The sequence below is a fragment of the Saimiri boliviensis genome, chromosome 18 (assembly GCF_048565385.1).
Source record: "Saimiri boliviensis isolate mSaiBol1 chromosome 18, mSaiBol1.pri, whole genome shotgun sequence".
In the NCBI taxonomy this organism is placed as follows: domain Eukaryota; kingdom Metazoa; phylum Chordata; class Mammalia; order Primates; family Cebidae; genus Saimiri; species Saimiri boliviensis.
Genome location: NC_133466.1, coordinates 9,615,691 through 9,629,100, shown reverse-complemented (window position 1 = coordinate 9,629,100; position 13,410 = coordinate 9,615,691). Strand labels below are relative to the sequence as shown.

The window sequence follows — 13,410 nt, the reverse complement described above, 5'->3', positions numbered from 1 at the left end:
TGGCTCACGCCTGTAATCCCAACACTTTGGGAGGCTAAGGCGGTCAGATCAACCGAGGTGGGGAGTTCAAGACAAGCCTGACCAACATGGATAAACCTTATCTCTACTAAAAATACAAAATTAGCTGGACATGGTGGCACATGCCTGTAATCCCAGCTACTCGGGAGGCTGAGGCAGGAGAATCGCCTGAACCCAGGAAGTGGAGTTCGCAGTGAGCCAAGATCGTGCCATTGCACTCCGGCCTGGGCAACAGGAATGAAACTCCGTCTCAAAAAAACAACTGTTTGAGCAATCAGAAATTCATGAATCAGGCAGCTCCAAACCAAAGGGCTTAGGTCTTCTCTAAAGTGGCGCCAGTTGTTGAAGCAATGGACCTTGTTAAAAGCAGAAAAGAATAATTTTTTTAAAGTGGCACCAGAGGAAGGCTTTTATAGAGTTAATGTGCACATAGAGCAAGGAAATCATTTGATTAGTCAAAGTTTGATCAAGTACCTTATTTGAGTTATTCCTATGGGAAGTTCAACACAATATAACTAATGCCCAGTAGACCAGTTGTGATTAGCTGAGCTTAAGTTTCATTTTCTTTTAAATTCTGAGTTAGGTTTTGGTTTGCTTATGTAGGAACCCATGGTATTAGAGCTACCTACCTCAGTCTAATGGCCCACTATTTAATTATTTTAACAGATCCATGTTTCCATGATGTCATCAAAGATCAACACTCTAACTTTCCACATTATCATCCTTAAGAAGTTGGCTATTCACATTTGTTTGTTTCCTCATGGTTTCAAGGCAGATGCTGCAGCTCTAGGCATCACGCTCTCATACAACCGCATTCGAGACAGGTAGAAAATGGACAGCTGAAATGGATACTTGCCTTTTATGAGGGAGGAAAATAATGCATACTCCCATTTTTTACATGGCCGTTAACAAACATTCTCTCCTTGACCAGTGAACTCCAGACACATTCCCCTGAGCACAAATCCTGTTAAAACTACAGATTCTCAACACAAATGATTTTATCCACCCATGTCCCCCAACACTAAAAGACTTAAACACTAACATAGTTTCACAGCCGTAAACTAAAGAAATCCTAAGCCCCTCCTGACTGAATGGAACCCCTTTTGGTCAAGAGGGCTCAAGAAAAAACTTAAAGACTTAGTTCCCAGCTACGTTCCCTTCTGATGGGAGGTCAGACATGCCTCATTATGCCATTGAACTCTCCCTTTTGTTGTGGTGGTGTTTTGTTTTTTTTTTTTTTGGACACAGAGTCTTGCTTTGTCACCCAGGCTGGAGTGCAGTGGTGCAACCTCGGCTTACTACATCCTCCACCTCCCAGGTTCAAGCTATTCTCCTGCCTCAGCCTCCTGAGTAGCTGGAACTACAGGCACGTGCCACCACAGCCAACTAGTTTTTTGTATTTTTAGTAAAGATGAAGTTTCACCATGTTGGCCAGGATAGTTTCGATCTCCTGACCTCGTGATCTGTCCACCTTGGCCTCCCCTAGTTCTGTCGTGAAGCACTGCACCTGCCTATACCCTCTCTTACAGTTTAAACACAGCTGGCCAGCATTGATGATAAAACAGAGACCAGGAGACAGAACAGACTCTTTGTGGCAATAAGATACAAAAATTATAAACAAGACCTAAGGCCATGCCAGGCAAGAGTTAAGTCACTCCAAGAATAAGTTCTGTTCTAATGGCTACAAGGCTTTTCTTTTTCTTTAGCAGCCAAACAAGCACTGGCTTCCACATAAGCAATAGTAAAGCAGTTACCACCCATACACCACCAGACGCCATCTAACCAGCCCGCTCTTCCACAATGACAGAGCAGGAGCATTGCCGTCTTGGAAAAGCTTTTCATTCTAAAGTTCACCTTGATTGAAAAAACACCTAAATCCAAAGGGCATCAGCCTAAAGGCTGAGGTCAGCATGACCATAAACCACAAATAACATCTCCAACCAGAAACATCCCAGACTCCTCCCAGACCAGAGACCAGCTAACCCCAAGATAAACCCCCCCTCCAGCTGGGAAGATTCTAGCCCCAAGATAACTCCCCTCTGGGCTGGAAAGATGTCTGCCCCAAGATGCCTCCCCGCCTCCCAGAGAGATTCCAACCCGCCATAAATGTCTCCACACACATAAATATTCCAAGCTTGCGATAAGCCCCCTCACCCTAAAACCAATATATACTCTTAGTCTGTAAGAGAAAGCACTCCTGACCAAAGTAGGCCAGGAGCTCCTCTCAGGTTTCATCTGAAGTAAACCTGTCTTCAACTGCCAGTGCATTCTGTGTTTCTTTACTCTTTCTTTAACTCTTTTTATTTTTATTTTTTATTTTTTGAGTCCCAGACTGGAGTACAGTGGTAGGATCTCAGTTCACTGCAACCTCCGCCTCCGGGTTCAAGCAATTCTCCTGCCTCAACCTCCTGACTAGCTGGGATTACAGTCACACACTACCATACCTGGCTAATTTAGGTATTTTTAGTAGAGATGGGGTTTCACCATGTTAGTCAGGCTGGCCTCAAACTCCTGACCTGGTGACCCGCCCACCCCGGCCTCCCAAAGTGCTGGGATTATAGGCATAAGCCACTGCACCTGATCCTCTTTAACTCTTACCTGCAAGCCATAACTACAACTTTGATTAGACAAGAGACTGATTTCAATAACTTTCTCCTGATAAGAGGCTCACTGACTATGAAGTGAACTGGCTCTGGTTTACAGAGGCTGTGCACTTGTGTCTTTATGTCCTGAAAGACCTTTAGACATATAGGGCCTAATTGTAATCTATTTAAATGTTAAGTCACCATCCCAAAGTGAATATACATGAGTTGTATGTTACATGCATGTTTCTTCAATACGCTTGTAGCAGGACCACCTTCATGAATATTCATAGCTCCTCCTGTAACCTGTTGAATATATACGTTTAGCCAACCTGTTCCGCATGAAGCTCGTACCTCAAAGCTTCCTCCTTCAAAGTGCTGCTCTCTGAGTTTCTGCTGGAGGCAGCTCCCCAGCCTCCGGAATGGCTACCTTGCAGGTTGTAACCCTTTAGAAGAAACAGTCTCCATCTCCTTTTCTAAATTTATACATGGGTAGGGGGGTTAACTTAACATAGCTCAAAGTTGCATGGCTACGATGACCCTAGCACCGCTAGAATGACTCTAGTCCCTTCCGGAGAATGTTTAGGCTGCCAAAAATTTGGTGTTTGTACTAACCAACTTCTGACAATAGGCCCCTGACTGCCCTTTCTTAAAGCATTTACTGAAAAGGGCTTACAATTGTGAATTCTTCCTCTGTCCCTTTGAGATGTATCTCCTGTGACTCAGGAGTATTTCTCTGCCGGGCGCGGTGGCTCACACCTGTAATCCCAACACTTTGGAAGGCCGAGGCAGGCGGATCACCTGAGGTCTGGAGTTCAAGACCAGCCTGGCCAACATGGTGAAACCCTATCTCTACTAAAAATACAAAAAGCCCAGCGTGGGCGTGTGCACTTGTAGTTCCAGCTGCTCAGGAGGCTGAGGCAGGAGAATTGCTTGAACCTAGGAGTCAGAGGTTGCAGTGAGCCGAGATCGCCACACTGCACTCCAGCCTGAGATATAAGAGAGAAATTCTATCTCAAAAAAAAAAAAAAAAAAAAAAAGAGTGTCTTTCTCAAGACCCTGAAAGCCATTCCTCTGAAACGTAATCATCAGAAATGCTGAGACCTCTGTCTTTTGGTCTTCAGAGTGGGAGAATAGAATCCTAACTTTGCTAATTGCCAGCTATCGGATACAGCTGGCCTAACCAACATTTCCAGTGAGCAACCCTGCTTCCACTTCCTGATTCTTCATTCTCCCTTTAAAAGGCACAGTCGCCTGTGTACAAATGAAAAGTTGTTCACACTGGACCCTCTTTCCCATTACAGTAGGTCATTACTGATTAAAATCTGTCCTTACCAACTTAGTGTCTGGCTTTATCTTTCACAGAATTCAGTAAATTGCTAGAGTTACGTAACTACTACACACCTAAGCCACAGACTGATTCCAGGTCTCAAAGTCCACGGTCTACCCCTCTAGGAAGGCTTATTGAACATCGTAAACAAGCATAAAATGAAAGGGGAACACATAAAATGAAAGCCAGTGTCACGTAGAATTCCGTGAGGGCAAATAAGCATGGCAAACGACCCAGAGAGCCTCACTGTTCGTAATTTAACATCATCTTTTCCTTTAATATACACCGCGGAACTGTGTTTTGGGTTTTTTACCCAATATGTCATTTTTCAACCCTTGCCCACCCCTCTCCCTTTTGGAATCCCCAGTGTTTATTGTTCCCATCTTCGTGTCACTGTGTACTCAAATCTTTAGCTCCCACTTACAAGTGAAAACGGGTGTTACTTGGTTTTCTGTTTCTTCATTAATTCACCTAGCACAATAGTCTCCAGCTGCATCCATGTTGCTGCAAAGGAAATGATTCCATTCTTTTTTATGGCTGTGGGAACTGTGTTGTTTGATTGCTTTAAACTAGTGGATAGTGTGCTGGTTTGAGCACATATGCTAAAATTGGAACAATACAGACAAGATTTAGCATGGTGCCTGCATGAGGATGGCATGCAAATTCATGAAGCATTTAATTAAAAAAAAAAAAAAAAAAAAAACAGTGGGCCATGTGCAGTGGCTCAAGCCTGTAATCCCAGGTCTTTGGGAGACTGACGCAGGTGGATCACAAGGTCAGGAGTTCAAGACCAGCCTGACCAACGTGGTGAAACCCTCTCTTTACTAAAAACACAAAAATGAGCCAGGTGTGGTGGCACACACCTGTAATCCTAGCTACTTAGGAGACTGAGGCAGGAGACTCGCTTGAACCCAGGAGGTGGAGGTTGTGGTGAGCCGAGATCACGACACTGTACTCCAGCCTGGGCAACATAGCAAGACTCCATTTCAAAAAAAAACCAGTGGGTAGTAAAGATATAACGAATGTATTCCACAGATTAATTGATGTGATAAAATTCTTTACCTATATAGAGCCAATATAGTCTCAGACTTTTGATTCTCACAACTAAAGTGTGTCTTCAATTTAGCCAATAGCAGTAGTAGCCGAGATCTGGAAACTCCATCCTTAATTTTCTGTTTTATTTCTTAAATTGTTCAGAGTCCAGACAAGGTGCTACATATGGGAGCCTCCTCACGCATACCACCAGAATCAAGACCCAGATGTAACAGAGAAAACAATACAAAATCATCCCAGTAGAGCTTAATTCACAGGCTTTAAATTATGCTTTTCAAAAACAAAGTTTCAAAAAGTTTCCCATGGTCAAACCCATCAGACATTTATGATTCTTCCCCAGTCTTTATGCTTATAAAATAAAGCACTTTCCCCTATTGAAAATATAAATGTTACTTTTATTTTCTTTTAGTTGTCTTACAGATTCATTTATAAATCACTGTTTCTCTTCAGAATTATTTAGTATATGCTTTAAGGGATCATTTTTTTCTTTTTCTTTTTCTTTTTTTTTTTTTTTTTTTTTTTTTGAGAGGGAGTTTCATTCTTGTTGCCTGGGCTGGAGTCCAATGGCACTATCTCAGCTCACTGCAACCTCCGCCTCCCAGGTTCAAGCAATTCTTCTGCCTCAGCCTACCTAGTAGCTGGGATTACAGGCACCCACCATCACACCCAGCTAATTTTTTGTATTTTTAGTAGAGACAAGGTTTCACTATGTTAGCCAGGTTGGTTTCGAACTCCTGACCTCAGTTGATCCACCCACCTCAGCCTCCCAAAATGCTGAGATTACAGGCGTGAGCCACCACACCCTGCTGGGATCTTTTTTGTTTCTAATCATTATTCCCTTTCCCCAGTGTCAATTTTGGAATAATTCTTTCCCTCACTAATTATTAACGCCACCTTTATCATATAGTACATTCTTGTTAATACATATTTTATATATTTTCTGGAGCATCTTGCCCAATGTACCTGTCAATTCTTATTTTGGTGCCAGTCCTAAAAATAAATAAATAAATCAGACTCAAACTCATGATTCATGGCCCTCATAAGATTTGCCTTTTGCAACAGCAGGACCCTCACCCTGTCCAAAGTTCCCCATACACCATGTGCTACTGCTGACTGGCCCTCTTAATAAATAAATGTAATCCATCCCACTGTAACACTGACTCACCCCGGCTACAGAAGACAGGGGCTAATGAAGTGGAGAGAAGCTAGCCAATGACAAATCAAACACACACACACTAGACTAGGAAAGAAAATGCACAACAGAGCTCTCAATTATCAGAGTGAGTGAGTGGAATAAAACCCAAAACACTACTTACTGTATGACTCCATCTATCTAACATTTTTGAAGCAACAAACTTGTAGAAATGGTGAACAGATTAGTGGTTGCCATGAAATAGAGTTGGTTTGGGGAGTAGTAGAGAGGTATGTTTGGTCATAAAAGAGCAGCAGGAGGGCTCTTTGTGCTAATGGAAACATTATCTTTTAACTGTCTTGTTGGATACACAAACCAACATTTGATAAAAGTATATAGGGCTAAACACACACACAAAATGTTACAGAATATCCAGGAGACCGGAGAAACCAATGGGTGAAACAGGAGGATGTTATTAATGTGGCCACCGGCTCAGAGGATTAGCATACCATCCCATCTCATACGGGGTCTGAGCCTTGGGGAAAGAAAATGGAGTACTTTTATACATTCAGGATGATGTAGCAGCTAACAAGTTTACAGAAGTCAGAACAAAGAACAGTTAATTAATTTGCAACATGTATTGTGATGTACATTACTTTTGAAAAATAGCATTTTGAGAAATGCACTGTACATTTTTTGGGTGTTATCTTGCCCTGTGACCTTGCAGCCAGTCAGCAAGAAAAACAGGAGTCTTGAGATGCCTGGAAACTTTGCTGAGAATGTGAGGAGAATAGGTAAGGTAGGTTTTACAGGGAATTGGTTAGTTGCGAGCAGAGCTGGGTGTTAGGTTTTATATTAAACACACAACACAGCAAAATTTATTATACAGCAACTACACATTGTAAGGTTTTGTTTTTACTATTGTTGCTATTATTTAATTGCCATCTTCAAAAGTACACATCAAGCTGGGGAAATTTGAGTATGACTGGTGGATTGTTTTGTTGTCAATGTCTTCATTGTGATGTTGTACTACACTTTTGCAATATGTTACTATCAAGTGAAACAGAGGAAAGGGTAAGGAATCTCTGTATTATTTCTTACAGCTGCATGTGAATCCATAATTATCTCAAAAAAAAATTTTCAGTTGAAAAAAACAAGGGTCTTTCCTTATTAACTTGTTTGAAAGTGACTGATTGGAAACCTACCTTGAAATTGCAGTGTAACTGCAATCTATTTAAAGCAGTGCTGCTCAACAGACCCTTCTGCACAGATGAAAATATCCTAAGTCTGTACTGTCCAATAAGGTGACCACTAACACACGTGCACATTGAGCACCTGAGATGTGGATAGTGCAACTAAAAAGCTGAATTACAAATTGCATTAATTTTGCTTAATTTGAATTTACGTTTAAATGGCCGTCTGTCATAGTGGCAACCTATGGGGACAGCACAGAAATGAAACTTGACCTTATTTCCTGTTCCCTTGTAAGCAGGAAGAAAGAACACTCTGGAAACCAAGCAATTGTCCCACAAAACAGATATTTATGGTCTCTTTTGAATAAACAAATTGAACCTCTCTGTCAAAAAACTTGAGGAATTTACATTTGTCTTATCTGAGTTCCTTAGGCAACTAGCCATCAGGCCTGTCAGATAGCATCGAGTCAGTGAAACTTACCAGATCACCACCGCTGCAGACACCAGACCCCTCACTTGCCACAACTGCCTAACTGATGCCTGTTGACCTACTCCTCCTCATCCTCTCTCCCTCAGTCCTGTTTTCCCACATGCAGTTACATTTCTTCCCCGATATATCCTAATTTTAATCAGTTGAGAAGATGGATTTGAGACTGATCTCCACCCCTAGGCTGTAGCATCCGAATAATGCCTTCTTCCCTGGCAATCATGGGGTCTCAGCGACTGGCTTTCTGTGTTGTGAACTACCGGATCTCGACCAAACCCCTGGCCTTTGTCTAACAATTTCCCACCACTGAACTAAGTTATAAACTCCGAGGATGGATTCCTGTTTCTTCATTTTAAGATGGGGATTAAAAGGTGCATCCCAGAGTGTTATTCACAGTGTAAAATAGGGCTGCGAAACCTCCTTACACCTGTGCACAGGTAAACTGATGGCCCTGCAGGTGCCCAGAGAAGTAACCTTGTAAAGATTTAGTAAATGTTTCCCACCATTATTGGAAAATCTGGCTACGGATATGTCAGTAGCTTTGCTTTCATATGTTTAGGGGGGAAGTCAACAAAAACTTGATGCCCTGGCCTGTCATTTTCTTCTAGCTTCTTCTGCAACTCTAGCTCCAGACACTGCAGTTCCTGCAGTATTTTTTTCAGAACACCAGAAAAAAACAAAAAAACAAAAAAAAAACTTACAAATGTCCTATTTCTTCAAACACAACTAGGAATGGTTGAACATCTGAAGAAATAGGAAGAAAACCCCTCAGAGAACCAAAGACATGCAGTGAGTTCAGATCTAGGGACGTGGCCAGTAGGAATGGTTCTTCACTGCCATGTGGGCAGCCAGCAGCTACAGGCGGCCTTGGTCTGCAGCCAGCGAGTTTCCCAACTTCAGGCCGGGTCGCTCTTCGCCTGCTCCGGGGAAGCTCCGTGGGAAGGGGGAGGGGTGGTTCCGCCCCGCCCATCCAGGGGCGGAGCCTGAGCCTGCGCTTGCGCGCTCAGCGGCCGGGCGTGTAACCCACGGGTGCGCGCCCCCGCCCGCCATACCCGCGCAGCCTCTAGGAGACGCCTCGCGGCTCCAGGGTCTCAGCCTGGTCTCTCCACGCAGGTGTCCCCCGCGCCCCGTTCAGCCATGTCGTCCTGCAGCAGAGTAGCGCTGGTGACTGGGGGCAATAAAGGCATCGGCTTGGCCATCGTGCGCGACCTGTGCCGGCAGTTCTCGGGGGACGTGGTGCTCACGGCGCGGGACGCGGCGCGGGGCCAGGCGGCCGTGCAGCAGCTGCAGGCGGAGGGCCTGAGCCCGCGGTTCCACCAGCTGGACATCGACGACCTGCAGAGCATCCGCGCCCTGCGCGACTTCCTGCGCAAGGAGTACGGAGGCCTGGACGTGCTGGTCAACAACGCGGGCATCGCCTTCAAGGGTAAGGGGTTGGGTCCTCCGAGGGGACTTGGCCTCCCCGACAGCCTTGTGCCAGGGTGGGCTGCACCTGTCGAAGAAGCGCTGCACTGAGGCCCCTGTCGGCTGCGAGGTCCAGAACAGCACCGTAGGGAGGACAAGGAGGAGCTAGGAGATGCAAGGAGTGCAGAATCCATGGAGAAAGAGTTTTCCGGCCCACGGGAACTTTGTGTTTCCCTGGCTCAGACTCTTGGGGTTTTCTGTAACTTTTTCAGCTTTTCTGAATTGAGCTTTAGGGCAATTGGATGAATGTTAAACTAATTTTAAAATAAACGATAGACTGCAACAACAAAAAAATACTCCAAGATCCGGTGTGTGCACCCCTCATCCTCCTTCCCCCAGTGGTACCATCTTACAAAAATACTAGAACGTTATTCAAACCAGGAGATTGACATTGGCTCAACACTGTAACCAGACACAAACTTTAGGCAGAAGGCACTAATTTTTTTTTTCAGTATCATTCTATAGACTTTTACCCCATGGGTACAATTTATTAACTGTGTTCTCTTTGTCTCCTAAAAGTTGCTGATCCCACACCTTTTCATATTCAAGCTGAAGTGACGATGAAAACAAACTTCTTTGGTACTCGAGATGTCAGCACAGAGTTACTCCCTCTAATAAAACCCCACGGTGAGTCTGATGGGAAACAGCCGCCCCTTCTGCTTGGGTCTTGATCTGGCCGCTGCCTGCCTGGGATCTCTCCTGCAGGCCCCTGCTTCTCCACACTGCAGAAGCACAGACCTTTGGGCTGTGTCTCCTGCCAGCAGATAGGTGCCATTTTGCCTCAGGACTTTGTCCTGAATTCTCCCACTCCCTTGGCCATTGGTCCTCCCTGTCCCACTGGTCTTTGCACACTTGGCTGACTCTCCGTTATCCTCCAGGTCTTAGCTCAAATGTCTCCTCTGAGAGATGCTCTTTATTTGCTCTGTGTCTGTCAGCATGGGAGCCCATCCCGTACCCTTTCTCTGCTATTTCAGCGTGATCTTATTCAGGCTGGTGGAGCCTTTACTACCACCAATTCATATCTGTCACCTGCCTGGGACACTCCTGAAACTCCCGACCACATAGTCGTCTTCTTGCCTTTCCACCTCTTCCTGATGCCTTTCCCCATAATCTAAGATATTTCCAGATAATCCCTATCCTTTTCCCTAAGTCATCTGGACACTGACCCCACCATCCACCCACCAGGGTCCTGCAGGTCACCATGCCCCACCCCTCATCATCACTTAACAGCTCCTAGGAGTTGTGCCCACTGAGTTTCTCCTGAATCCATCTTATCCCGGCTCTACAGCAGGCCCTCCGCTGTCCCTCTGGACAATTGCAGACCCTCACAAGGCACCTCTGGTCTTGAGTCTTTTCCTTTCCCAGCATCCTGCATACTGTCTGCTTGGTCGTGCCTCTCCCAAAAATCCTTCAGGAGGAAAGTCCAAGCCCTTAGCATGGGTCACAGAGATGTCCATAATCTGCACCTGCCTAATTCCGGGCTCATTTCAGCTCCCCTTCAGTGTGCTCAAGGTGCTGGACATGACTGTCACCTTTCTTTGGTTGTGAACTGCTGTGATAGTTACCCTAAGTAATGGGACAAGAGATGAACCCACCCATTAAATAACACAGCAATTCAGCAGCCACTTCTAGAAAAACTTAAATGTGTGGCTTCGAGTTGGGTACTTGCGTGCACAGCTTACTCTCGGCTTTTATCCTGGTCCCTGTCCTGTCATCCTGTTAAGTTGTGCTACTTCTAAGGCTTTGGTTCACCAGGACCTCAAAGGGCAGCTCTTCCAAATCTCACCTGACTCCACTCAGCCTCAGTTTGAAGGCAGGAATGAAGTTCTTTATGCAACTACCACCCCTATGCTCATTCCTCTTAGAACTCATGCCAGTAACTGTCTCTCATATGAACATTTGCTGCTCCAAAATCCCAGCAAATTTGGCATTCACCTTTCTACGGGATGAGTGCACACCTTTCTACATAATGCTTTGTGGTATATTTTAGGGAGAGTGGTGAATGTATCTAGCACCGTGAGTCTCAGAGCCCTTAAAAGCTGCAGCCCTGAGCTGCAGCAGAAGTTCCGCAGTGAGACCATCACTGAGGAGGAGCTGGTGGGGCTCATGAACAAGTTCGTGGAGGATACAAAGAAGGGCGTGCACCAGCAATCAGGCTGGCCCAACACCGCCTACGGGGTGACAAAGATCGGCGTCACTGTGCTGTCCAGGATCCACGCCAGGAAACTGAGTGAGCAGAGGAAAGGGGACAAGATCCTCCTGAATGCCTGCTGCCCAGGGTGGGTAAGAACCGACATGGCAGGACCCAATGCCACCAAGAGCCCGGAAGAAGGAGCGGAGACCCCTGTGTACCTGGCCCTTTTGCCCCCGGATGCCGAGGGGCCCCACGGACAGTTTGTTTCGGAGAAGAAAGTTGAACAGTGGTGAGCTGGGTTCACAGCTCCATCCATGGGCCCCATTTTGTACACTGTCCTGAGTTGACCCAAAGGGCGTTTACAATGTCATAAATAACCTTACATGAGAAAAAAAATATATCTCTGTCAAGTACTCATTGAGCAGCCTACATACTCAGTTGACTACCTAAATCTGTGAAGTCTTGTAATTTCCTCTGATGCAGGGAGAGAGATTGTAATTAATGAAAATAATACATGAAAATCAACAGATGAATAAATCGTTCTTTCTAAGTGTCCATGTGTACAGATTGTCTAGATGCTAAATAAGTTTTGTCTGAAGTACAGTCAACCTAAAAGTTCAAGGGAAGGGACAGTACAACTCAGGGTTGAGCAAACCCAGAAAGTAAAGAAAGAGCTAGTTACTCAATATTTTCAGTGTCGTAGGTCAAACAGTGCATTGGAACTCTCCAAATCCACATTGTGTAGCAAAAGCTGACAGCATGTAAGCCAGTGAGCATAGCTGGCTCTGGGCCTTCCCAGCCTCTAGGAAAACATGGCCAGTACCACAAAGGCAAAGGCAGCTGACTTGGTCTCTTTTAAAAAGCCAGAGTCATTGGGGGAAAGCAACCAGTTGCAATGTGTGAAATGTGAGTGTGCAGTTGTGTGAAACACGGAGCTGCTGAGGGAACTATCACATCTCCATCGGAATGTGTTATTTATGGAGGGATGAAGTGTCAGGAGGTCTACAACATTAATGTGTTTCAGCAAAGTATATACTGGCTGATGAACAGATAAGGGAAGTGTAACAAAATGTGCACATTGTTGAACTGTGGTGAGTGTATGGGTATCTGTCACTCTATTCTTTGAACTTTTCTGTTTGTGGAAAGCTTTCAAAACCTGGGGTTGGGAGTGCTTTGTCTCAGTTTCCTCAACTGTTAAATTGGGATGACAGTCATAGGATTATACGTATTGAGATAAAGTGCTGAGAACAAATTAGCCGGGCAATGGCAGACACCTGTAATCCCAGCTACTCGGGAGGCTGAGGCAGGAGAATCACTGGAACCCAGGGGGTGGAGGTTGCAGTGAGCCAAAACTGTACCCTGCACTCCAGCCTGCGTGACAGAGCGAGACTTCATCTCCAAAAAAAATAGTGTTGAGAACAGCCCCTGCTGTCATTAGTTTCTCGAAATGGGCCTGACACTCCCTACTGGTAAAGATGTTCACTGTCTAATACCTGGTAAATGCCTGCACCGTTCTTTCCTCCACAGTCACACTGTCCTGACCTCTTATGCTTCACCAGTGAGAATTGAGGCTTAGAGAAACAAAAAGCGATCGCCCATGAAAACAAGGAAAGGGCCCTTACTTTCTTTTTTTTTTTTAATCTCCAAACTGCTTCAGAGGAGTCCCTTATTTATTTATTTATTTATTTATTTATTTATTTATTTATTTATTTTTGAGACGAAGTGTCAATCTTGGCTCACTGCAACCTCTGCCTCCCAGGTTCAAGCGACTCTCCTGCCTCAGCCTCCCGGGTAGCTGGGATTACAGGTGCCCACCACTACACCTGGCTAATTTTTGTATTTTTAGTAGAGACACGCTTTTGCCATGTTGGCCACGCTGGTCTCGAACTCCTGGCCTCTGCCTGGCTCAGTCTCTCAAAGTACTGGGATTACAGATCTGAGCCACTGCACCCGGTCTGGTCCCTTATATTAAAAGTGAGGTTTACTCTAACAAGTTCCACCTTTCAATAGGGCTGTT

The 13,410-nt window shown here is 45.0% G+C and overlaps 1 protein-coding gene and 1 non-coding gene across 2 annotated transcripts; both read left to right on the top strand.

The window, feature by feature from the left end:
- The first annotated feature begins 4,511 nt into the window (after positions 1 to 4,511).
- On the top strand, positions 4,512 to 4,616 carry LOC120368501 (U6 spliceosomal RNA). The gene has a single exon (XR_005582611.1). It is a non-coding gene; the product is annotated as a U6 spliceosomal RNA (small nuclear RNA).
- A 4,187-nt stretch (positions 4,617 to 8,803) lies between these two features.
- LOC101053953 (carbonyl reductase [NADPH] 1) lies at positions 8,804 to 11,946 on the top strand. Its single transcript, XM_003927634.3, has 3 exons — positions 8,804 to 9,221; positions 9,779 to 9,886; positions 11,250 to 11,946. Exons 1-3 carry the CDS (start codon positions 8,933 to 8,935, stop codon positions 11,684 to 11,686), a joined length of 834 nt encoding a protein of 277 aa, XP_003927683.1. The 5' UTR covers positions 8,804 to 8,932; the 3' UTR covers positions 11,687 to 11,946.
- The last annotated feature ends 1,464 nt before the right edge of the window (positions 11,947 to 13,410 follow it).